The sequence below is a fragment of the Vanacampus margaritifer genome, chromosome 19 (genome assembly GCF_051991255.1).
Source record: "Vanacampus margaritifer isolate UIUO_Vmar chromosome 19, RoL_Vmar_1.0, whole genome shotgun sequence".
Classification (NCBI taxonomy): Eukaryota; Metazoa; Chordata; class Actinopteri; order Syngnathiformes; family Syngnathidae; genus Vanacampus; species Vanacampus margaritifer.
Window position 1 is genome coordinate 3,050,072 of NC_135450.1, and position 26,656 is coordinate 3,076,727.

The window sequence follows — 26,656 nt, forward strand, 5'->3', positions numbered from 1 at the left end:
TTTGGTTTAAAAAAAAAGGCAATCGTGTTATGTCGAACACATGATTTAGCTTTTAAAGGAAAACCTTCCACATAGATGAGCGCATAATTATCCAAAAAGTCATTCTACATAGTTCACAAAACAAATCATGGAACTGTAATTGAAGCACTGGATTCAGACAGGCTTAGGCAGGCAAGTTGTGTTTAAACAAAATAAACCAATAAATAAAAAAGGCAACATGCTTTTCATTTGTTGGCAGTCATTCCTGGATTGAGGGGATGGCAGTGAATGCAAGAGGAAGCTGAGAGCATCTAGTTTGGACTGGATTATCACACAGCTCCCTCTAAAACATACACCAACACACAAAGCCTGGCTGGCAGGGTTTGGGCATTAGGATGTAGAAGGCATTACGCCTGCCATGCGAGCCTCTTCCATGCAATGACATCTGCTGTCCGAGGTTACATGTGCGGCTACAACACTCACTCACATAGCAAAAACACAGGCGAAAGCTAAATAATACTGCCTTCAAGTCAACCTGCATTTAAAGTTTTCTGTCAAATGTTTACGGCAGTTAAAAAGAACCCCGACTGTAATGACAAGTTTGCTCTATATTATTCATTTGGTTGTTACTAAGATAACTATGAGATTCATTTTTTCAAAAATCATTTCCAGTTTAATAAATTTTGTAGAAACTTTATTTGGATGTACGCCGCCATTGTTATTTACATTGCAACGCATTCATTGCGTTCAGTGCGCAGTGACGTAAAATGTGAAACGCCAATTATAAAGAAGGCAAGGTAAGCCTCTGTAGCTTTCCTAAAGGGATGATCAAAACTCTTGAATGCGTCTGGTGAATGACAAGAGCACACGTGGGGGAGGGTGACTCTCCCGATCGCATGTTGTTTCTTCAGGAACGCTACGAGGTTTACCTTGCTTTCTTTATAGGCGTTTCACATTGCAGAGAGCGAGCCGCCATTCTACGTCACTACACACTGAGTGCGTTGCGACGTAAATAACAATGGCGGCGTATGTCCCAAAAACGTTTCTACAAAATGTATTAAACTGGAAATGGTTTTTGAAAACTGAATCTCATTGTTAGGGTTGGCAACAACCAAATAAATAATATAGAGCAAACTTGTCATTACAGTCAGGGTTCCTTTTGAGATAAAACGTCAGGAGAAGGGGGGAAAAGGAGTTGTGTAAAGTAAGTAGAGATGGGGTGAGTCCATTGGAAAAACTAACAACTAACAAACACCCAACTGTGTGTACACCTTCTCAAGTGTCAAAGTGTGGTAACCTGGCAGTTCACGGGTTCACAGCTGCTGCTCAAAAGCTGCTAGTAGACAGAGAGAAAGCATTGTGCTGCAGACCTCTAAAAGTTTCATTAGGGTCTCATTTTCTTCTTTTTCGTAGAAGAAGTTAGAGTCGAAGAAAAAAAACAGAAGAAAGGATAGTGAGATACGATCAATGATCTGTACGGTAAAGTAAAGCATATCCCGAGTGTCTTTTCCTCTAAGGAGGCGGTAAAGCGCGTTATAATCTGCTGGCCAACTGGCAAACAAATCAAAGATAAACCAGTTTTCACAAGTAAATATATGATCTTCCTCCTCCTCCCCCTCCTTCCATAAATCTGCAATGAAAAGCCAAATCTATGCAGAAAATTCAAGTCAACCCATAAGCTGCCGTGAGCTGGGTGCAAAATGCTCCCTTAGCCAACCAAAATGAATTATTCAGTACACACACACACACACAGTGCTTGTCGAAACTGCAACAGGGCAGTGGCGCATGTCTTGTTTGGACTAAAATCAATTCGAAAATGATTTTCTGAGATACCAACAGACTTGAATTAACGAGAGAATTTGAATGATTGTTGATACACGTCTGAACATTCAGCACTTTTGCATACACCTTGACTTTTTTTTCGGGCTACATTATTCTCACGTCAACTCAACTCAACATTCTATACAGTTGTGCTTGAAAGTTTACACACTCTAGGGCAATGCTATCAAACATACGGCCCGCGGGCTGGATGAGACCCGTAAAGAGATGATTGTGTAAAGTTAAAAAAAAATTGGAATGTTGGACCAATTAATCAGCCGGACACAATCAAAACATATAAATTGGTCATTTCACAATCAATCCTCAGATGAGCGAGGCAACTTGTACATGGAATTGCCCTGGATGTTATCATTTTACACACATCCTAAAGTTACTGTTTGTTTAAAAACAATTAAAAATAACATCATACACCGACATAATCATGTTAAATAAGACACAAATTACTGTTAACATAAACACATATGACAAGGATTAACATCCTTATAACTTCATCAACTGCGCCACATAATGCATTCTGGAAACAATAGATATGCAAAACAGGTAGATACAACACATCTGGAACTCACGCAAATTGTTGCCCCGTTCCACTTCCATTTGTGTTGAGCCCCGTAATTTAGGATAAACCCACAAACATTGAAATTCTGTGTATAATTGACACCGATTGGTTAAAAGTTATATACCATGATTTTGCCGATCCGGCCCTCTTGGTAATATATTTTCCTCCATGTGGCCCCTGAGCTAATATGAGTTTGACACCCCTGCTCTAGCTTAGCATTTGTACATTTGCAGTTGTGTTAAAAGATTTACATACCTCAGTGGTATGTAAACTGTCAAGCACAACTGTATAGGACACATTAAAAAATGCTATACATAAATAAAATGCGACTTGAATATAGAAACGAGTTGGCTGTTAAAAAACGAACAGATTCAAGTCAACAACCGTGTGTATCTTGGTGTCATTTCCTCCTTGCCGCACCATTGCCCCTTTTCTTTGTTACCTTCACAGCGCCCACAGAACTTGTGAAGGCTACTGCAGTACATATGTAAGGAATGCACGTCATATGTGAAACCACGTTAGGTTCAAATGAGCATTGAATTCATTCAGCTGTTAAGCAGTGAGTCAATAAAGCCCAGCTAGGCAGTGTATTAACGCCTTTTGTTTTGGTTTTATTCTTTTTTTTCCTTTCGGACACATTATTACAGGTTACATCGATCACATCATATAATTTGCAACATTGACATCTGAAAGAAGGGCTGACGGGTAGAAGCCATGGCTTATTGTTTACTCTGTGTTCTTACGCTGTCCTAGCAAAGGAGATAAAATACAAAAATACCCATGTTAAATTAATGCTAGCTAGCAGCTAGTACAGTGCAAATGGATGGATTTAAAATTGGTCCCAAAGAAACCCCTGGGTTCTGTCGTTGATCAGTGTACAGTGAGGCATGCTGGAGGTTAAAGTAAGTTATTTTAAACGAAAACGGACAACCTTTCCTTAGGTTGATGCGTTAACGTGTCGGCGTACATTCCCGATATGGGGTGAAACACAGTTCAGTAAACATCAAATAATTAAACTTACTTGTTATCCAAGTTAAGGTAGTGTTTTGCTGAACATTTTACAGTGGCTACAATAATAATAATGTTGTTTATTTATTAGTTTGAAAATAAACAGAGGCCAGGGCCTTTGTTATTTGCAGCCAAAAACAAAAGTGACTCTCCTGTTTGTGTTTATTTGTGCTTTCGAGCTAGATCGTATATTTCTTTGCAGTCTGCTAAAAAAAAAATAAAATAAAAGGAAAACATTTTGAAAACTGGAACATTTATGTGAGACATTTTTTATATTACAAATTTTTGCAAAAATCTCGTCTCATCACGTTCTTGTGGACTCAATCTCGTGAGACATCTCATCTCATGGGATATTGTCTCTTTACTGGTTCATGTATGCAGTTTGCCGGATGAATGTTCGAAGCATGAAAAGAAAATCCCTTCAATGTTATGACAGACAGACAAATTAGCAGTTGTCCTCAATGTCTCCAGGATCAATACAGCCAGCACAGGTTTCTTAAGCTGGTCAGGTCATGATGTTTTGGGTTTACATCACTCCTTTGGGCAAGTAAAATCCATACAGACGCAAAGCTCTGTGTTGGTTTTGAGCAAACAGGATGTGTAATATGTCCAATGTGTACTGGTGAGTTTGTTGCAACACTATTCCTTTCTATAGCAGCAGTACTAGTTTGTCTTGCTCCTAACTATTTCTATTAGAAAATGCTAATCTACATGGAAAGTCATATCAGGACAGCCAAGTTTTTTTTTTTTATCATGTTTTCATATCATGCTAGCTGATGAGTGTTAAAAATACAGTATGTTAAGGTGTCAATGTTTACAACCTGACAGCCACTAATTCTGTCTCTCACTCCATGGAGAAGGCAAGCCTCTGCGACTTTTATGTTTCCAAGTTACCCCAGGCTTTGTCGAGACACCCAACTGCAAGTTCACAGCATTCCGTCCTCTCATTTTCACTATGTGATGTCAGTGGCAGGAACTTACTAAAGACGCAGGATGGCGAGGAGACTATCTTGCAGGTTAAACAAACAACCATTCTGTCAATCACACATAAATTGTAGGAAATATTTAGAGCTTTGTAAACATCTGTTTCTATCAGTGCTGCAGTCACACTGACGCTATTGTTACCACATGGCCGATGGTTCGACAACGACAAAACAAAAACACTAATTATTCGTGATAATAACTACAAAAAAATGTACAGAGTGTTTCATCACTTGGAGTTAGCTGAAGAACAGATTCTTGTCACACTGATTAGGTCTTAATAGGGGCTAGGATGCTTGTGAGTGTGAAAAGTAAAAGACAACAACACTTCCGGAAGTCAAGTCAATCTGACCATGCAACAAATGAGTCCTAACCGACAGCATGCAGCATGCCACTCGGACAAATCTCCCTCAGCAGTTTTTACTATTTTAAGAAAGTACAAGACCATATGACATCTATATATATATATATATATATATATATATATATATATATATATATATATATATATATATATATATATATATATATATATATATATATATATTAATAGGAAAACCTTAACTTTATAACAGAAAGGTTTCACCTAAAACAGGAATGGGCAAGTCCAATACTCGAAGGCCACTATCCTGCATGTTTTAGATGTGCCCCTCCTCAAACACACCTGACTCCAATGATGGCATCATAAGCAAGCTCTGCAGAAGCCGGATCACGATCCTGATCATTGGAGGAGGAGATAAATATCAAACACAGGATGGTGGCCCTCGATGACCGGATTTGGACACCTTTGTTTTAGATGTTTCCCTTCCTCCACGACACCAGATTCCAATGATCACATCATCAGCAAACTCTGCAGAAGCCTGATCATGATCCTGATCATTTGAAGCAGGTGTGTTGGAGGAGGTAAATATCAAACACAGGATGGTGACCCTCGGGGGCCTGATTTGGACACCTTTGTTATAGATGTTCCCTTATTCCAACACACCTGATTCCAATTATCACAACATCAGCAAGCTCTGCAGAAGCCTGATAATGACCCTGATCATCTTAATCAGGTGTGTTCAAGGAAATATCTAATACAAGCACAGGGATGTGATTTGACCTAAGTGAAATTATCTGAAAATTTAGCCGGGAGTCTGGGGGCCGCTGGCACCCAGCTAGGTCCAGGGGGGGACAAGGAGGGCGAAGCCCCCCGGAGCTCATGGGTTTTCCGTGTTTTTAAGTACTTTCAATGCACTCACATGACAAAGAAATAGACAAAACAGCATAAATTTTCAATGTATATTGAACTATCCCATATAAAATGGCAGTTTTAGTCAACTCAAAATCAGTCACATTCAAAAACATTGGACTGCCTTTGCTTTTAAAAACTATCACTGAGAATATCATCATATCTAACTAATGTGATTACTAAGTTAACACATAAATAATGTTGAAGAGTTTAAATTTCATGAACAAATAATTGTATCATGACCAAATGAAAAGTAACTCATATTAGAGCATACCACAAATGTCTTTGTTATAGCAGAAGATGTTATCTGTCGGAGTCATGTGCATACACAATGAACTACTAAAAAAATAAATAAAAAAAAAATAAAAAATCGGAATTTTTTTTTTTGGGGGGAAGATAAAAAAAGCGGAATTCCGCGAATTAGCGGAAAAATCACATCCCTGCAAGCAGGATAGTGGCCCGCGGGGACCAGATTTTTGGACACCTCTGTTTTAGATGTTTCCTTCCTCCAACAGACCTGATTCCAGTGATCACAACATCAACAAGCTCTGCAGAAGCCTGATAATGATCCTGGTCATCTTAATCAAGTGTGTTAGAGGAGGGAAATAGCTAAAACATGCAGGATAGTGGCCCTCGAGGACAGGATTTGGACACCTGTTTGAGATGTTTCCCCTCCTCCAACAACCTGATAGATAGGAGAATTAGGACAAGTCTCTCTGCATTCAGCGGCCAAATAACACAAGACATAAGATTTATCTAGGACATAAAATTAATACATTTTAAAATCCTGCCTCAAAGAAAATCTGTCAATTTGGAGAAAAGAGAAGGAAGGGGATGATGTGGGGGAGATTAGGGATGGGCTGTCAGGAAGAATCAAAGGAGGGAAGAGATGCGACGTGTGAGGAGCAGATGGTGGTGAGGAAGCAGCTGATCCGAATCTTTCTGAGAACTTCAAAGGAAAGTGCTGAAGCATAGCAACATCCTTCAGCCTTGATAATAAACCCATCTTGCATTCATAGTAGTTTATACCCAAATCTTTGATTACAAAAGTGAAAAAGACTAGACAAGACAACTTGGATACTTTTTTACCTTGCGCAAGCAGCATCAAGCCACTAAATTACAGTCACTTATCAGTTATAGTGCGGACCTGTGGATGGGGCGCAGCAGACACATATCGGCCTCCACCCCCACCGCTCAATTAATCAGTGCCGCTTATCAAAAGGTAACAATCCGTAGCTCTGATTATCTTTTGGCTTTGAGCATCCAGTTTATGCAGTGGTGTGGCGCATGGCATGACAAATAAATATATCCCTCATCTGCACGTCAACAACTTAGTCAAAGTTATCAGAATCTAGGGCTGCTCGATTATGGAAAAAATAATAATCACGATTATTTTTGGTAATAATTGAAATCGCGATTATTCAAACGATTATTTATTTTGGGGTAAAAAACAAGAGAATGTTTATGTTTAAACATTTAAAAATATTAAGACCAATTAAAAAAATGAAACACTATAATTACGTAAATTCCTTTTGGACCAAACAGATTATATATATATTCATTTATAAACTTGGAGTTGGAGTGCAGCGTGTGCACTGTACAGTAGGGCTGCTTGATTATGAAGAAAATATTAATCATGATTATTTTGGTAATAATTAAAATCACGATTAGGACGAGAATTTATTTTTTGGTCCAAAACAAGAAAATGTTTAAACGTAAAAAATATTAAGAGAAATATAATTCTTTGAAAGACAATAATTATGTAAGTTCCTTTTGGATTAAACTACATTTTTTTAATTTGTTATTTAAAATAAAATAAAAAAGGTGCAAATGAATACATTTAAACAACTTAACATTAGTATTAATCTTTTTTTGACAATTATGCTGATTTTGTAATTGTGGAATGTAATAATTGAAATTGTAATTGAATTTCAATAAATTGCACAGCCCTATCAGAAGCTACTGCTGGTCACACATTTAGCTAACACTAATCTGTGCTAAAATTGCAGCCATGCCTGACTTTTGCCATGACATAATAGTGCTTCCATGTGATCTGCAATCACTTGAAAGTGGCTCTGGATCTTCGCCCAGCACAACTGATCACGTCATGGGCACAGAAACTCAGCAACTACATTTACATGATGTTAGTAGTAATAATAGTAGAAGTAGTAGTAGTAATAATAATGTAAACGAGCAAAAACTAAATTTGCTTCCTGTTAGGTTTTGAAAAACCCGAATAAGACCCCTGGGTTACCTCTTATCTAACCCCAATATTTGGTCATGTAAACACAATCGGGGTACCTCCTTATAACTCAACATTGGTTTGTGTTCTGCACATGCTCAACAACTGGCAAGGATTCTATGGTTTCTTGTGTACAGGAACTACTTGTAAGTGCGGCAGCCAACTTACGTTTCCACTCGTTAAGCCAGCCTAACTTGAATACATTTGAAAAAACAAAAACGTGCGCATTCACAGTCCATTCTGACATGTCAAGGAAGCTAAATCATACTCAACGGAGTATACATGCTAAGTCTAACTTCACAATAAAGTTTACCAAATACAGTAATACATTGACGGCAAAGCAAATAGCCTTAGTAGACTTTTACTTTGAAGTTCGCCCACGTCGTGGCGTGATGGCTAGCTTGACTTCCCTTTTAGACGTTACTTTATCGTAGTTAATTGACATTGTACTTGCGACCAACATCAACACAACTGTATCCCGAACACCTGTACAATCGCTAATTTAGGACACTAAGAAACTGTTAATTAATTACGCTGTCACTGTATGACACGGCAGAAGTCTCCGACGTAAGTGGCTAGCGGCTACCTGTTAGCATGACCAACGACTGTCTGAGTGTCTGGCTGCCGGCTGACAATTAAGTTTGACAGCTTACTTTAATTCTTTTTCAATATTCTGGACCATGGCTACTTTGAAATTCACTCTCCATGTTTAAAAGAAGGGAAGTGCCTTAAATTGCACTTTGAGGTATTTTCATTATAAAAAAAAAAAAAAAAGAGAAATAGAACTAAAACATTCAACTCAAAATGCCAAACTTATATTATTATTTTACACATTAACCATGTAAAAATAATAATGTTTCCATCTCATATTGCAATTAAAAGTTGTGTTCCTAAATCCTACATGGCTATATTAGACATTTTGAATTGATTTTTTTTTTTAGTTAATGGAAAAAGCGCTTTACAAAATAAAGGCAAAGTACTATTTATCTTTTCTTTTGCTGATCCGTGACTCAAATCCGTGAGCCGATCCGAACCGTGACTTTTGTGATCCGTTGCACCACTACCACTCACGCATGTAAACGGGTTACCCCAAATCTTTGAAAGACCCTAGTTTTTACCTTAAAACGAATATTGCCTGCATGTAAACGTAGTCACTGACTCAATTTCAATCTCACAAACAATGCGTAAATTGCTCATGTAGCTGGAGTTGAGCAGTCATCTCAGCTGTGACACAAATTTAGCGCGTGATCTCACAAGGTTACAGAACAGCAGCTGAGGGTAAAATGTCATAAAGTGTTTTTCCAAAATGTTATCACTTCGAAGGTGACAGTCACAGTTTTGAGAGCCACTCTTGGCACACAGTTTAAGATCTCATACGAAAACTTCACAGCCCTGAAATCAAGGCATTGAATAAATGTATTTTCATTCCAAATTGTCCTCAGGCTGACCTCATTAATGCCTCCTTTAGATCTTATAGCATTACTGGTCGCAGGCCAACTCAAACTCATGAATTCATTCCGACGCTGCAATTAAACAGGTCTCCGCTTCTGTCTTTTATCTGTGGTGTCAACAGCAGCGCCTGGAAGGCACGACGCCTGTCCACAGTTGTCAAGGCTTGTTACCATGACTCTTCCCAGTCCAGTAACCCTGACGATGTCGCTTATCTTTTTTGCCTCAATAAGCTGACATCAGCATTATGTGCTGCTTGACACATTGCAGGCAGGTTAGATTTCTGAAAATAGGGTGCCGTTAAAAAAGATCATCAAACCTGAAATTGAACGAATTATTGTGGAACGAAACGCATTTCAGTCCTGGCTGCTCAGTACAATATTGGTAGCAGTAATGATTAAAAACAAAAAAAGACCTGAATATGATACACCGGACGTTTTTAAGTAGAGACTTAACTGAAGAGCAAGCGGAGAGAGTTTATACAAATGTTAAGTGGGGCTGTGCTTCCCATCTGCTGCTCAGCGTCCTGCATGAGTCAGCTGTGGGCAGCTGAGACTGCCATTCATACAGACATGTTACACACCAAACACAGACAGACACAGTCAAATACCACCCTTCTAGATACAGATCTGCAAGGAGGGAAGCCAATTCTACTCTGCTGTCATCAGTTTTTTAATGCTGTCAGCAAATCCACTTCCAAAAGATATGTTTCAAATTCTCATCTATCCAAAATGGTATGAAGAAGATCGGAACAATATAATAAAGTTGTTTTCATGCTGGAAAGTGCACAGCAAGCTGCTTTTTAGCCAACAACTAAGGCCCCGTCCAACGGAAGCAAAGCCGGCACACAGAAGCATTTGAAGACTTGCGTGTTTCCAAAAGAAGACGCTGAGGACGTTTAACGGCTGTAATGCATATGCCAAGTCTGGAGTGGCGCTGTAGCGGAGCCACAGGGAGTTAACAGAAAGCGTAGAAGAAGAATCAGCAAAGAAGATAGACACTTTTTTTTTTAAACTTTATTGCAATCTACAGAAAAAACATGGATTTGCTACTACAACACTGCTATCCGCCATTGTTGTTGACAGACTGACGGTTCGCGCGCAGTCACGCGAGAATTAGCGTATACGTCAATCTGCGACAATGCGTCGTCATCGAGCTGTGACCATTACGTCATCACTGGAGGAGGATCCTGCATATGGTGTCCAGACGGACGCGTACGGGGCACGTTTTGAAATCTTTCCACTCTGTTTCAAAAGTGATCGGTTTCAAGTTCCGAAACCGCGCCGTCATGTGAACGAACGGCTTAAGCGGTAAGAAACTTGTAAGGATACATTGAAACTGGCTTTCGTGTGGATGGGGCCTAAAGCTTTTGTTCACTTCAGTTTGGCTTCCAGCTGGAGTCAATAAAGGCTTTTCTTAAAAAAAATTTAAAAAAAAAGCAGAAGAAGCCTCATCTACTTTGTATGTCTCCTTATTTAATACAAATTCACAATGGATTTTCTCCCAGATAAAAAAATTAATTGAAACCACACATGTTGGACTGAAGTTGTTAGGGAACAAAATTAAATGGGGCAGACACATTCCTGCAGTTTGGGATCATTGTTGCCCTTTCAAACGACAGCCAGCATTATGTCCTTCGTGTTCATAGACAAACAGTGCATCAACCAACTCAGTTTGCCTCAAAATGAACACCTGATATCGTGTATATAGGAGAATCCCATTTGTACCAATAACTATGTGATTGTCAGACTCACACTGTACACTTCTGTCATTGCGGTCAGAAGCATACAGTACAATATTGTAACGGTAACGTTTTGACATTCTACACATGTGCGTGCGTGTCCTTTTCTTTCTATATTTGACATCCCCCCGTGGACATTTCAGTGGACATTTCCCTTTAAGTTGTTGGAAAAGCAAAAATTCTCGATGAGCTCATTTCACTCCATTTGACTTGTATCTATGTACTGCATGTGTGCGACTGTGTGTCCATCTAATGTTGCATCAAATACACGGCAACCCATCATAATCCCTCCTGTGTTGTGTGGGAGTCGCAGCAGAAAACAGCACACGCGCCATTCCAAACCCAAAATGCTGCACAAGCAAGTTGCCGTTCGACGAGGCAGTCGGCGTTCACAAAACAGGCACTATTCATAACATTATATTTTAAACAGGTCATCAGACATGGCACTGTGTTGATATTCTGGCATCTCAATTACATGCATACTAACTTTAGGGAGCGTTGTTGCCACAATCCACACGTTTAGCTAGTTTGCGCTGCCCTTGCGCTTCAGGCTGCTCCCAACTTCCATCATGTTGTCGCACGGCACCCATTCGTCATTTTTGTTCTATTTAACACAAACTTGGGGTTTCTTACCTCATGGTGAAAGTGTTGTCACGTCGACTATTTCACAGAAAGGCTGGTATTTCGACGACGTGTGACTCGCTTAGTAGGTTTCACCAAAGTTCACGGTTCGGGGGTACAAGGCGAGGAGGTGAATGAAGACAGGCGGAGTGTCGGCTTGTAGACCCAGCCGACAAAAGTACAAAAAAAAGGAAAGAAAAAAATAAACCAGATCCCGGAGCAGGCAAATCCTACATGGTCTGGTGTTTTTGCTGCTCCACTTTTGATGACGGCTAAATGGAAGTAAAGTGGGAAGGGGGTAAAATCGCAGTGTTTCTCGGGGTTTCGTGACGTACTTGAAGAGATGTGATGCGGCGCGGAGCCGCTCGGATATCAGTCGGCTGCAGCTCCCTGTAACAAGTGCTGCGTTCAGGGACACGCCGTAAACTCTAATATTAATTATGTGCCTTCTCTTACGACACACAAAATTTGAAATTTCCAATTAAATGCATATTGCTAAAACACACCTAATAAATTATTTTTGCTTTAAAAAGTTCACACCAGCTGGTTTGACTGCCAAATCAAGCGTATTATTTTTTTGTCTCATGCGTATTTGTTCTGGATTTCCCATTGCACCTTAAGGCAACATGTTACGCATTGGCTCGAGAAGCACGTCCAGGTTGCCCCTGACAACCAAACTGAGAAGCATGTCGCTGTTTTACAGTCTTTCACAATTGATAAAACACTAAACTCCATTCTTTTCAATTTGATCAAGAAGGTAGACTTCATTCACAATGCTCATCTGCTCTTTTTTCTTTTTTACTAAAACACTTTTTTTCTTTACAAAAAAACCCACACATGCAGTGCCTGAAATTTTTTTTTACCCTATGACACACTTAAGTTTCAAAAATTGTAAACACAGATAGCAAACTTTGAACCAAACTCCAACATTACTGTCATCTTTCACACACAACTCATAATTGAACACACAAGTTCAAGAAAATCAGCATTCTTTGCATCAAGTTTATATAATCAAACACTTACCATCTCCATTTTGAGAAGAACTCAATTGGATTGATGAAATGGGGGATTACATGCAGGAATGGCCTTTCAACAAGCCATTTTCAACACTTTAGATTGGTCAATAATTTGTAAAAAAATAATAATAATAATAATAATAATACAAAAATAAATAAATACATTAATAATAATAATAATAATAATACCCACACATATAGATTGACCAATTGTATAGATTTGTGAAAAATTATTAAATTTACCAAATTGTGACATAGGAGTTTTCAGCAAAAATTCCACTCAAACTACTACATTCACAAAACCCCAGACTTTTCCATCACAATCAAACTACCACCTCAAAATCAGTTATCCTGGATTCAAAACATTTAAACACAGATGGAATAAGTAATTAAAATAAGTGCCGTAATTATTATTTATTCACATACTGAAAAATAATGTTTTACAATGATATAATTGTATTTTAAAAAGCAATTTAAAATGATGATTTACATTTAAACGATATTAATATTACTGTAGGCTACAATATTCATGCAGGTGCTAATAGAGAGGATTTGTAAGGACTTTTTTTTCTGGGTTTCTTGTTTTTTTTACATTAAAATAGTGATTATACAGTACTGTACTGGAAACTAGAGACAGGCAATGCAATAGTTCTCTCTGGTGGACAGTTTTATATTGCAAGGATGCACTTATAGCAAACGACCATAGCTGAATCAGAATTATTTTTATTTGCCAACTACAATGGCCATTCAATATACTGTACATGGTGACTTTCCATTAAAATGTTTCTAATAGAGATGGAAGCTTTTTTCCATTCTTTTTTAATTCAGTATAATATCTTATTGTTTTGCATTAAGTTTTGCAATTCTACAGAACGGCTGACTTTGCTCAAGAATTGAACACAGATATTTAAAAATAAAATAAAAAAATAAAAAAAGGTAGCAGAACAGTGCAAATCAAATACAATTTTGAGAAGATTCAAGACTGTCTGCTGTGTATGTATGATTTTTTTTTTAGTTCACCAGAGGATCAGTTCAACAGAGGATCAGTTTACCTGTGATAAAGAGATTTTTTTAAAAACATTGAGCGATTGGCTTAAAAGGCAGTCTAAATAAATTATACACAGAAGGCATACAAAAACTCATACACTGATAACAGACATATATTGAATGGCGCTCAATATGTAAATACAAACAAGATAGGTGATGCAGAGAATCATCTCATAATTTAAGGTAGTGCAGTAATTATGATACAATGAGAAATGTGCAAATGATGCAGAGAGACATTGAGCACTTTAAAGTGTCCGGTGGAGTGGAATAGTGATTTCAATTCAATTCAAATTTTTTCTTTCACTCTTTAAAAGAAAAATAAATGAAAGGGGACAGAACACACAAAAAAAGATCAACACAAAATGAATGACAGCAAGCAGTCAAGACGCTTTCAATGTAACAATTGTATAAAATAATTAAACAGCACGTCTTTGTGCTATATATATTTTTTTCCAGTAGTTTTGCTCTTATATATATATATATATATATATATATATATATATATATTTTTTTAAATACAGATAGACTGAGATGGATTTGTTTTACAATCCAGATTGTTCCACAAACTGACACCTTGAGTTGAAATACATCATTATTTTTGTTTTGTTCTACATTTAGGTTTGGAAAAAAATGTATGTTCCTCTTAATTTATACTCACTTTCCTTTTTTTTTTTTTTTACATTTGATTTGTATATTGACTTAAAGTTTTTAGTTGTATAAATAATGGATTAGTGTAATCTCTGTATACACAACCGCAAACAACACGAGTAGCACGTTTCTGTAAAAGAAAGATGGATTCAGTGTAGGTTTTGCCAACACACCCCCAATCTTCAACAACATGTGATCAACAACAGTTATACAAATACGAAGAGCTGAAGCTACAATAATGAATATGGTAATACTATTATGTCATATTATAATCAATTTAGCTTTTTTTTTTAAAGGTATAGTCAATTTAATATTTTTTTAATTATAATTTACAGGGCGCCACACCCTCCCCCACTAAAATAAAGAAAATGTTGCCAAAACATTTTACATTTAGTACTCTATAACCTTAGCTTCTAACATTGAACATTCTAGCCAATCAAATAACCTTCCCTTATCAAAAATACCTACACGTCTGGCAACTACAAATGCACGAATACTGGATAAATTACTATAATTTCTGTTTTCGTGTATAGACTTAATTAACTGATACATTGGTAGGCCTCCCAAAGCCATTAAGTCACATATGGCCATATCTAACATTCCACTTTACTGAATGTCTTGACATTATATCATGCTTAGAATTAGTACTGTAATTCACAGACTATTCTTGTGCTCCTCTAGAAAAACTCACTTCTTACTGCAAATATACTCTTCTCAATTACCGGTACTCATATGTGCAGTATTTTCTCTTAATAAGTCACAAGAAATAAATTTCTGAAAAATGACTTAATATCTTCATTTCACTTCAACGTCAACACATTAATAAACACTATCTTAACAATAGCTCAAACAAAAACGTTATAAAGCCATACTTCTATTTCTTAACTGACAAACGTGACTGACTCTGTTCCTCGGGAAGAAGAGTCTCAGTCTTTGGTTTAACAACAGGGTTGCTTTCATTAGGCTTGAAGACAGGAGCATTTGGGTCGAGATGAGTAGTTTGGATTAGACGTGGCAACCACATAACATCCACTTCCTCAAAACTCTCAGAAACATCCTGCACATTGCTTTTGTTTTCCTGTTTTTGTTTTGCTACTTGACTCTTGTGATTCTCTTTCTCTTATTTGGTGCCTTTTCCATCAACAAGATAAGGACATTGTAGTAAAAGATTTCTGTGAAGAACTTTTTATCTTCCTTCTCCACCCAGTGGCTTCACAAAATATACTGGATTGTCTTTTCCTCTTCTTTGTTTGACAACATGTACTTTGTTTTCCCAGTATGCACGTATCTTACCAGGTCCTCCTCTTTCAGTAAGACTTTGTACAAGTACATGATCTCCAGGTTGTAGCACTGAACTCCAGGCTCTCTGGTTATAACACTGATGTCCTCTTTTGCTTGCCTTTCTTATGTTTTCTTGAGCAATACTGTATGCTTCCTGTATTGATCTTTGCCATTTTTCAGCATAACCCTAATGAGATTGTGGTTTTGTAAGTTCTCTTGGAAACATAAGATCAATTGGCAAAATTGGCTCTCTTCCAAATAATAGGTAGAACGGTGAAAATCCAGTAGATTCGTGAACTGTTGAGTTATATGCATGAACCACTTTGCTCAAGTAGTCCTTCCAGTTTGGCTTTTGTGTTTCTTCTAGTGCTCTGAGCATACTGAGCAGTTCGGTTAAAACACTCGACTGGATTTGACTGGGGATGGTAAGGTGTGATCCTTGAGTGTCGTATACCACAGTACCTTTGCTACTTTTTGAGTATCTCATTCTCAAATTCTCTCCCTTGATCGTGATGAATTCTTGCAAGAAAACCAATTCTAGGAATAAAGTTATCAAATAATTGATTGTATTTTGTTCTGTATCAATCGTTTGCCTATTCATATGAATTTAAAACAAAATTGTCTTTGTATAGATTTATTAAGTCATAACTCACAATTATTGAATGTTTAATGTTTATGTTATGGATATTTGGAATCAATTTGGAATCAATCAATCAAATCATCGATTGTGACTAATCACTGCATAGAAAATGTCCGGCCGCGACAAGGATGGCACTTTTGCAGCCTGAGTTCCCCCCTGGATGATCGTGTTTTTGTGGTCCTGTAGAGAGCCAACAAATGCCTAGTGAGTCGCCCTGAACACGCAGGCGGTTGTCATGGCTCCTCGTGAGACCACACTGCCGTTCTCTTCCAAATACGGACAGTTTTGGGCTCACCCTAACTTCATAGGCGAAGGGGAACCCCCTAGCCGTGACTTTGTCGGCGAATCCCTCCTTTTTGAATCGTGCTGGATAGATGTAATTGACGTCTATTTCTTTATCGCTCTCCCAAACAGAGTGAATTTTGAGCTGTGTTTTGTCAGCGAGGCGTCCCTGCGGCGCTTCCTCGACGCTCAAGCTGCCAGGGCAGGTGAAGCGAAATGGAAGAACGGGACTATTGAATCCTCCATATAGATAGATGTGACTTCAATAGTAGTCAAATTCTGGACAGGTAGAATTGCTGATCACGATGTTGATCTATATTTGCAAAGCTACTGTGAAATAATACAGCCAGTGTACAAACCACTTGATAAATTCGACATCTGGTATGAAATACACAAATATAAAGTCTGTATAAAGAAAGACACAAATTTGCTTACAATTCGCAATTCCACTTCCCTTGGACCATGCAATGAGCGAATCATATATCCTGAACAGTCTATCACCTGCTTCATCTGCGGCTCTGCCGACCACCAGTTGAAACAATGTCCCACAGTGAAGTGTTGGAGATGTGGCTGTTTGGGCCACAAAGTCAAAGTTTGCACCTCGCACGGCTTGTGCACCCTGTGTGGCAGAAATGGGCACACTTTCTTTACCTGCCCGGATTCATATGCAAACAGGTCAAAGCAGCAGCAGCAGCAGCAGCGAGTTTCTCGTGAACAACCTGCTCCCTCCCAGCAGCCTCCTGATTCCCTCGTAACCGACCAACACCAGCAGCCGCAGGCTCGGGGCCAGTCTGAGGACTTCCAACAGCCTCCTACCTTCCATGACGTGGCTTCGCAGCGGTCGCAGCAGCACCAGCGATCCCGGGTCCAGTCAGCTGATGGTTTGCAGCCTCCAACTTCCCGTGACGTGCTCGGCGTCGGCAGCACCAATCTGTGGATCATCTCCAGTCTCCGGCCTTCCATGATGGGCCTCTACAACGGCAGCATCTCCGTGGCCAGCTCCATGGTCTTCAGCAGTGCAACAGCATCGACGCAGCAACCAGTCTTCACACCAGCAGGATGAGCAGCAGTCTGGAGTTCCTCTTGCTACTTCTCATCAGGATACGCCTTCTGCCACTGCCGTTTCCCAGTCAACATCCGGCTTCTCGTCCACCACAAAGTAAGTGCTGGTAAGCAGCAGACTTCTTCTGTCTACCAGGCTCGATCTTTGCCAGTGGAGCAACTTCCTTCTATCTGTAAATCTTCTCCTTTTACTAATGAAGTGAGTTCAAGTAATCTCAGAAGTGATTATAGTCTGATGAATAATTATGATGACTATGATGTCAATTATCATGGACATGTTGATGGGCATAAATTAGAGCATGTCAGTGAGAGTCATAGCTCAGAATTAAGTGATGGTCACTTGACTATTTCTTCAGGAGCTTAGATTGAAAACAAACTCTGATGTGGAGGGAGTGACAAAATGATGGCCTAAGGGCGAATTGTGCACTATCCATCGGTGACAGGAGTGCTAATGGAGTGGGAATATTCTTTAGAACTCATGATGTTGAAAAATGCAGAAGGAGAGATGTGATTCCGGGAAGAATGCTATTATTGGACTTATATTATAGTGGAGAGAAATATAGGGTCATAAACCTGTATACCCCCCCCCCCCCTCCCTCCAACAGGAGTAAGAAAATCCATTGGTGAGTTACTGTGTGCGTGTGTTGGTTTTAAAGCAATTGTGTGTGGAGATTTTAAAACTGTAACTGAAGAAATGGACAGAGTTGGCAGAACTGCTTTTAAGTTAAGCCAAGAAAGAAAATGTTTGAGAGACACAAGTTCTAGTTTTAATCTAACAAATGTGTATTGGTCAATTAAGCCCCTGGGAAATGATTTCACAGGGAATGATTCCAAAACTAAAACACGTATAGACAGCATATACGTGTCCTCACATTTTAGGGTACAGAACTTTGCATGCTTATGTGATTTTACTGACCATTTATTAGTTACAACCCTCATCTCCACTGTGGCCCTTATACCCAGAGGAAACTTAACATACAATGTCTACAAAACAAAGATATAGTTGACTATACAATATAACTGAATTAAAACAAGATATAACTGAATTAAGACAAGAAATTAACAAAATAATTCAATTAAAAGTTCTAACAAACTCAAACATAAAATTATGGGAAATATTGAAGTAAAGAGTGAAAAAAAATTTACATTTGAAAAATGAAAAATATACATCCTTGGGAAATAGATATGTTGATCTTAATAAAATTAAGAATAGGTCCATTGACAAAGATGATATGATGATTGATATAAAATCACAAATGGATTATTTTAATAATGAACTTTTAGTTTCTCGTGAACAACCTGCTCCCTCCCAGCAGCCTCCTGGTTCCCTCGTGACCGACCAACAGCAGCAAGCTAATTCCGATAATAGAGGAAATACAATACGCATTATTAACACCATAAAAAAAACTGCAAAAAAAGCGAATTTATTCATTCAGTAAAGAACAAAAATGGAGAAGTAGTTACGAGTGAAAAAGAAAAAAAATAGTCATTATCTTTGTGTGCAGATTCTTATAAGGCAATCAATTGTAGGTTTGAAGCAATGCAAACATTTCTCAAGAAAATTCCATCATATAGCAACTCAGATTTTCTTTCTTTAGTAGGTGAAATTCAAAAAGAGGAAGTGACTCAAGCAATAAAGCAACTTAATACTGACACAAGTCACAGTGTGATTTTTTCACGCACACATACACACAAACAGGGAACAAATGGGCAGGATTCATAGGGAGGAAGCGGGGGGGGGGGGGGGGGTTGACATATAGACACCTGACCATAATAAATACTGATTATAAAATTCTTGCTAAAATAATATTGAATAGATTGAATGACGTACTTGGAAAAATAATAGAAAGAGAAAAGACGTGCTGTTAAAGGGCGTGTCATGTTTGTCAATCTCTCCATTTTAAGACAAATCGTATGCAAACCGACACCCGAGAAAGGCTTTTACAGAGTAGGACTCGATCCGAAAAAAGCATTTGATTATATTTCAAAAGATTATCTCTGGGCAGTTATGAAACAGTACAGTTTCCCTAGAAGTTTCATTAACACGGTTAGGTGTCTATATGTTAAATCAAATGTAAAAATAAATGTTAATGTTTTTTTGACGGATAGTTTTGACGTGGAGAGGGGTGTAAAGCAAGGTTGCCCCCTGAGCGCTGCTCTATACGTTTTAGCTATGAGTCCACTGATTAAAAATATCAATTCTGATAGCCGTATCGTCGCACGCCTGTGGGGCAAGCACACAGGGTGGTGGCAACCGCTTATCCTGATGACATTCCAGTCATTATTAGAGATAACTACGAGATGGATATTTTAACTGAAGATTTAAAACTTTACGAGCCTGCGTAAGGGGCCATGTTAAACCATTCAAAATCTGAAGGTGTCTGGGTCGGAAATGAAAGCGACAAAAAAACGATCAATATTCAAATTAACCAAGAAATTAAAGTCCTGGGTATTATTATTTGCAATCAGGACTGTAGTGAAAGAAATTGGCAAGACAAAGTGAGGGTAATCAAAGAAGAAACCCAGAAATGGGAAAATAAAAATACAACTTATAAATTAAGAATAAACATAATTAAAACATATATAATGTCTAAAATATTATTCCTTGCCAATGTCTTTCCTCCAGACCATAAAACAATTGTTAAAATAAATAAGATATTTAATTTAATAATATTTAATTTATTTAATTTAGTATGGGAAACAACATAAGAAGTAACTAAAAGAGATCTTTTGTTTAAACTTTGGAGGCCTTGGAGGGGTTAAACCGGGGTCCAGACTTCAAGTCGCTTTTGTTAAAAATATAAATTTTTCCATTTCCAGGAAAGCCCCCTGGATTGGCGACCTAGCGCTCTGGGGAAAAAAAAGGAGATTAAGAGCCAGACAGGGTCCAGTGTACAAATACATTTTTGGTGACTTTATTTCACAATATGAACATTTAAAGATCGATTGGAATGGTTTAACATGTAAAATGATTTTTCAAAAAATAAATGACACAAGATATGGTGGTGATGTTGACACAACGAGGCTGTTTTTGGACTCAGACGCAGAGGAAGAGGTGGAGGGTAAAGCAGCTTTTAATTAACAAAACAAAAGCTCTTCGATGAGAGGGAGAAAATAAAGACTTTACAAACATTAACTGAAAGCGCTCCAAAAGGGAGGAAGTTCAAAACTACATTCAAAAACAAAAATCACTCTATGACTAAACAAAACTAAGCTATACAAAATTACAAACAAAGGTTCTCTCACGAGACAAGGCAATAAAGGCAACAAGGCAATTGGGTATCAAGGCTGTGGTCTATGGCAGGCTTCAGTGGCTCAAACGAAAACACTTCGGCACAAAACAGGGAAAACGCAGACTATTTAACACATGAGGGTAATGGGGAACAGGTGGAAACAATCAGGGATCAGGGTTGACACAGACACCACACGAGGAAGGGCAAGTGACCTGAAACGAGAGGAGTCAGACTTTTCACAATAAAACAGGAAATGACAAGACACCCTCACCGCGGTGTGACAGATGTAAAGTTTAAGTTGTTGGATAACGGTCAATGCACTGAAGTGATTCGCACTTTAAACAAAACAAAACAAAAATACTATAATTCCGGAGGGAATGAAGGACATAAGGTGGTTGATTGCAGTTGGCAAGCTTCCCACTAGGTCAATAGTAGCATGGTCTTGTTATGTAAAGACAAACGAATATCCTATGATTAATTGTTCAGAGGATGAAACACAACAACACTTATTAATGGAATGGAATAGAGCTCAGCAGGTCTGGGCGATGATAAAATATATTGGTCTTAAAATTGATGTTAATTATATGACTATTATGTATGGCTTAAAGAAAAATAATTGTTTCAAACCATTATAATGGTTGTTTGTGTGGAACTCTGGAAAACCAGGTGTGCTATGTGCATGAAGAATATAGTAGTGGATAGTAACACCGTGGTCAGACAAATCCACTGTCACTTAAGAAAAGAAAAAAATAAGGACAAAAATAACTTTTTCCCTTGGCACATTTTATAATTGTAAACCACTGGACTATTAGAAATGTAGGTGTTTTAAAAGACTGGAAATATTTTGTGTAAATCATGTTTAGCTTGTTTCATATTTGGAATTTGAATGTGGCGGCACGGTGGTGACTGGTTAGCACGTCCGCCTCCCAGTGCAGAGGACGTGAGATTGAGTCCGGGCTTCGGCCTTCCTGGGTGGAGTTTACATGTTCTCCTCATACCTGCGTGGGTTTTCTCCACGTACTCCGGTTTCCTCCCACATTCCAAAGACATGCATGGCAGGTTAATTGAACACTGTTGTCCATAGGTGTGATTGTGAGTGCGGATGGTTGTTTGTCTCTGTGTGCCCTGCGATTCGCTGGCAACCAGTTCAGGGTGTACCCCGCCTACTGCCCGAAGCCAACTGGGATAGGCTCCAGCGCCCCCCGTGACCCTTGTGAGGACAAGTGGTTAAGAAAATGGATGAATTTGAATGTGTTTGTAAATGATGTGTAAGTAAATAAAGTTCTTTAAAAAAAACTGGAATCAATCAGTTCGCTAATGATGGCACGAGACGATGTGACGCAACATATCAATAAAAACACTTGCAGGCATGGAAAAGTCACAGTGTGTTGCATGTGGCCTCCTCAAAGCAAGTTTGCCTTTACCTAAAAGTAGCAGGGGTGTCAAACATGCGGGTGATGTACCAAAATCAGGGTAAGGGTACCGGGTAAGTGTGAAAACAAGGCTTTGAATTGTGAGCATTTTGTTAAAAATGGAGAGAAAATAATTCCTCTGTCATCATGATTTGATCTCATTTGAAAGATCAACATTTCTGTTCAAAATTCAAAGTTGTGTGCCTTTCACGGCACTTAATAAAAGCTAAGCACGCTTGGGCCCGACGTGTGCCCGCGCACGACCTCATCATCGCCGTCGGCGAATCAAAGCAGCGTGACGTCACGTCTCGTAGCAGGACAAGCAGGCTCAACCCGTGTCCTTCCGTCAGTTGTCGAGTGGAAGCCAGTTGTCTTCTGCTGCTGCTGCCGTTGTGAGGATGCGGGCTGCACTTGTCTCTGTCATCCTTGTCTCATACGCCATCTCCGCGGGTCATCACACTTCCACTACTTTGAAACAACTTTACAGCTAGTCCAAAGTTTCTTGTGTGTGTTTTTGAAACCATTAATTTTCGACTTGAAGTTCACTTTGTTCCGAAGCTTCGTCTCATTTCGCGTGGTTTTGGAACCGTTAAGGCTCGTGACGTTTGATTTGATGGAAATTGACAATGGTTTCTGAAACATTAAAACGGGAAAATGTTGTTTTTTTTAAAGGAAAAATTGTCTTTCAATTATATTTGGGACATGATTATGATGTCACTCCCGTTGCTTGACACGACACGTATGGCGTCCGTGCAATTTGCATAATGAAATGTCTTGAAAGCAATTTTCTTGAATTGGCTGATCCTTTGTTGCCATCAAGTTGTTTGTGTTCATTTGTAAGGATAAAGCTGGAGACACAAGTTATTTCCCATCATGGCCGTATTTAGTTTGAAACGGTCTGCAACAAGAATTATTGGAAGCCTCCATGTAGTTGAAAAACAAACCGCAAAATTACAAAGTCAAAATGAAATTGTTGTGCCTGGCGATTTGGCTTAGTGACACGTCATAAAAGCTGGTTATTTCGTTGATATTTCTATTTCAATACACTATTGTGCTGTTAAGTCTTTATTGACCATTTACATTCCTTTTTTTTTATTATAATTTTTTATTTTGTATGTGGGTGAGTATGTGTATGTGCGTGTGTGTGTGTATTCATTAGTTCACCTAAAACCTATTAAAAAATTCCATAGCGTTTACCTAAACCGAACACTTCCAGCCAGAGTCGTGAGGCCGTCAGGAGACCCGAGGAAGGACCAAAGAAAAGAAAGGAAAGTGAAATCCAGCACCAACCAGACACCACCCACCGGGCCACCAACCAGAGTCCTTCACCAACCCCAGAAACATCTAAATTCCAACAAATCAGGGAGACCTCAAGAGACCAAAGGAGAGACTGAGGAAAGGAAGGAAGGACAGACGGAGCAGAGTGAGATCCACAGACACCAGCCTCTACCGATTCAACGACCAGAGGAAGAAGCAGATTGTGTCTGAGTTTCGATAGATGCTGGTGTGGTAGATCTGGCATGCATGAAAATCTCCACCAAAGAGGGGAGCCATCGACCCCTGCCAGGACAGAGCAAGCGCAACACCTCAGGGCCCCCCAGGCCACGGCAGCGCCAAGGGACAACCCCCGGGCCCCGCAATATGTCCACATTCCTCCTCTGCATCATGTCAACTAGCTCTCTACCTTTTCCTGTCATCGTTCCAACATTCAAAGTCCCTACTCTCAGTCCTAGACTCTTGGTGTTCCTCTTCTCTTTACTCTTACATACACACCTTCCTCCTCTACCTCTTTGCCAAGAGGTAGATAACGCCACCCGTTACAGCGAGGCACCATCTTGTGGACATGTGATGTAACGCCCCCTGCAGCATGCCACCGTTGCACGAGTTCAATACATGTTGGACCTAAAAAAAAAAACTGGACATAAAGTTAGTGGAAGAAACCGAAGTAAAATGAGCGAATGTCATTCACTGGATTGAACAAAACTCGAAGCTAACAATACATTCAGCACACTGAATATTTCTGTCAGTTATTGCTTCCGCTCCGACCACTATAGGGAGTAGCACACTTTCACAATAATGGCCTGTCTTAAAATGTCAGAATATTCTTTTAAATAAGAAATAAGTCTAGTGCTATCAAAGTTAAAGTGTTAATTAATTAATCACAAAAAATATTGCATTAATAATGCATTAACACAAATTAATCACACTATTAATTTTGACCTTTATCCTTTAGCTGACAGAGGATGCTACGAAAAAGGCCCTTTTCAAGATTTTAAATGATATCAGATGTAACCCCTTTTATTCCTATCTCACAGACCGATACTTCTTTGTAAGTATGGATACATGGAATTAAATTTGGGGTTCCCCAAGGTTCAATTCTAGGCTCGTTACTTTTTAATCTTTTTTCATGCTTCCCCTTGGGGAAGTCATCAGGAGACACGGTGTCAACTTTCACAGTTACGCTGACGTTACACCGCTGTGCATTGCTGTGTCTCCTGAAGACATGGGGCCTATTGATACCCTTTTAAATGGTATTTTAGATATTAAGTCATGGATGTCAGAAAAATTCCTGCAACTCAACCAGGACAAAAAAGAGGTTTTAATCATCAGCCCTGAAGGTCAGAGAAATAAACTTTTACCAAAACTACAAGATTTTAAACCCTCACAATGGGTGAAGAACTTGGGCGTAATTTTTTACTCTGAGCTTAGTTTTATTCCTCATATTGAAAATGTAGCCACAGAGACTATTGATATTTTTAAGAAGAGGCTCAAGACACACTTTTTTAGTTTGGCTTTTTTTTTTTACCCGTTTTATTCATTTATTTGTAATCATATTGCCTTTTACCTTTGTTTTTGTCTTTTATTCTGTTTTCTTCTAATGTTTAACTGTTTTTTTTTTGGGGTTTTACAAAGTTTTCAGCTACAGTGCTTCCTCATGGGGGAGCCTCCGCACTGGGAGGGATGGCTGGTTTTCTCCTTCGGGCGCCGGTCGTCCTGGGGGCCCCTTACGCCCGGGGGACTGTGGTGCGCTTCATGGGACGAGCCGTGGTCAATCTGGGCCGGGGGTCTCTGGGATGACATTGCTCCCTGTGGTGGTTAGCCATCATCCCTCTTGGTACTCTCTGCTTGACTCAACGTAAAAATGGTAACAAGAAAATCTGTGTTCTGTTCTGGATCTGTGCACACACTCTGACATTCTGGAAAGATTTGAGTAGATTTGTTACTGGGCATCTTTACAGAGACTTTTTGTTAAAACTTCACACACGTTCACATTGACATCATTATGACTATATCAGACTTCTTTTTTTTTTAGAACTCAATATAATTTTTGTTTTTGCATTTCCTGCACTGTCAATTTCATATGTCTTGTTTTTTAATAAAGAGAAAACTGAATTTTGTCAGATTCATCTATTATTAGAGAAAACAATCCACCGATTATTATTAAAATAATCTGTAACTTGAAGCCAGTGGCATAACCTTGGTATGAAATGTGGGGTGAACAATTTTTTGGGGGTAATATGGCCCCTAACAATTTTAAATGCATCAATATAGTGTACTTTGAGGGTCACGTGATGGACAATTATTTATGAAACACCAGCCAGAGAGGGGAGGTTCTTAAAGTGCGATTGAAATGGTACGGGCTCCCTCTGCAGGAATGTCAAACTCTTTTTTTTGTCACGTTCCAAATCATCTCAAGACACATTAAAAAGAAACACACATACACATTAAATAGGCTTCGGTGATTTGAATTTACAACGCTACAGCTCACTTAAGTGGTACTTAAATCGGCCATTTATTTATTTATTTTACGCGATCAAATAAATGAGAAGCGCTGGTAAAGGGGTGTTAAAATACAAAGACGTCATAGCCAGATAAACAGATGTGCGTGTCTGTTTGTGAATTCACTGTTTATACTAAGCCTTTCTTCGGTTTCCCCTTGTCAATGCCTCGGAGCTGTCCCAGACCCCCAGTGCAGTGCCGGTGTCCGGTGATCCACACTGGACGGAAATGGCGGCAATCTCGTTCAACTCTTTGTTCTACGGAATAAAGTAAACACGAATATTGCGATGCCTGTGAACATTACAAACTGTTCTGAGTATGCATTCACTTATTTTTTTTAAGTATATCCCATCACCATGTCCTAGTCTGGGGGTACGGTTGCTTTATTTTGAAAATCTATCAACCACTTCCTGTCTTAAAGTGCTTGTGGGACTGACATTACGTGGCTTGGCTGCAGCCAGAATCTATTGTATAAACTTTCTAATTACAGAAAATTATTCGCAGTTGAATAATATCTGTTGTTATACTGGATGGCATTTGAGTTCTTACACTCAAACAAAATTCTCTTGTTTTGAAAGGGCAACCCAGAACTACTTTTACGTCACACC

The 26,656-nt window shown here is 38.9% G+C and overlaps 1 protein-coding gene across 1 annotated transcript in view; it reads right to left on the reverse strand.

Annotated features, from left to right (window-relative positions):
- enah (ENAH actin regulator) overlaps window positions 1-12,035 on the reverse strand; it is a 111,395-nt gene extending 99,360 nt beyond the window's left edge. Inside the window, exon 1 of the mRNA XM_077552762.1 lies at window positions 11,660-12,035. Coding sequence (XP_077408888.1) covers window positions 11,660-11,664 — 5 coding nt within the window. The 5' untranslated portion in view covers window positions 11,665-12,035. The remainder of the gene's footprint in view (window positions 1-11,659) is intronic.
- Window positions 12,036-26,656: the final 14,621 nt, after the last annotated feature.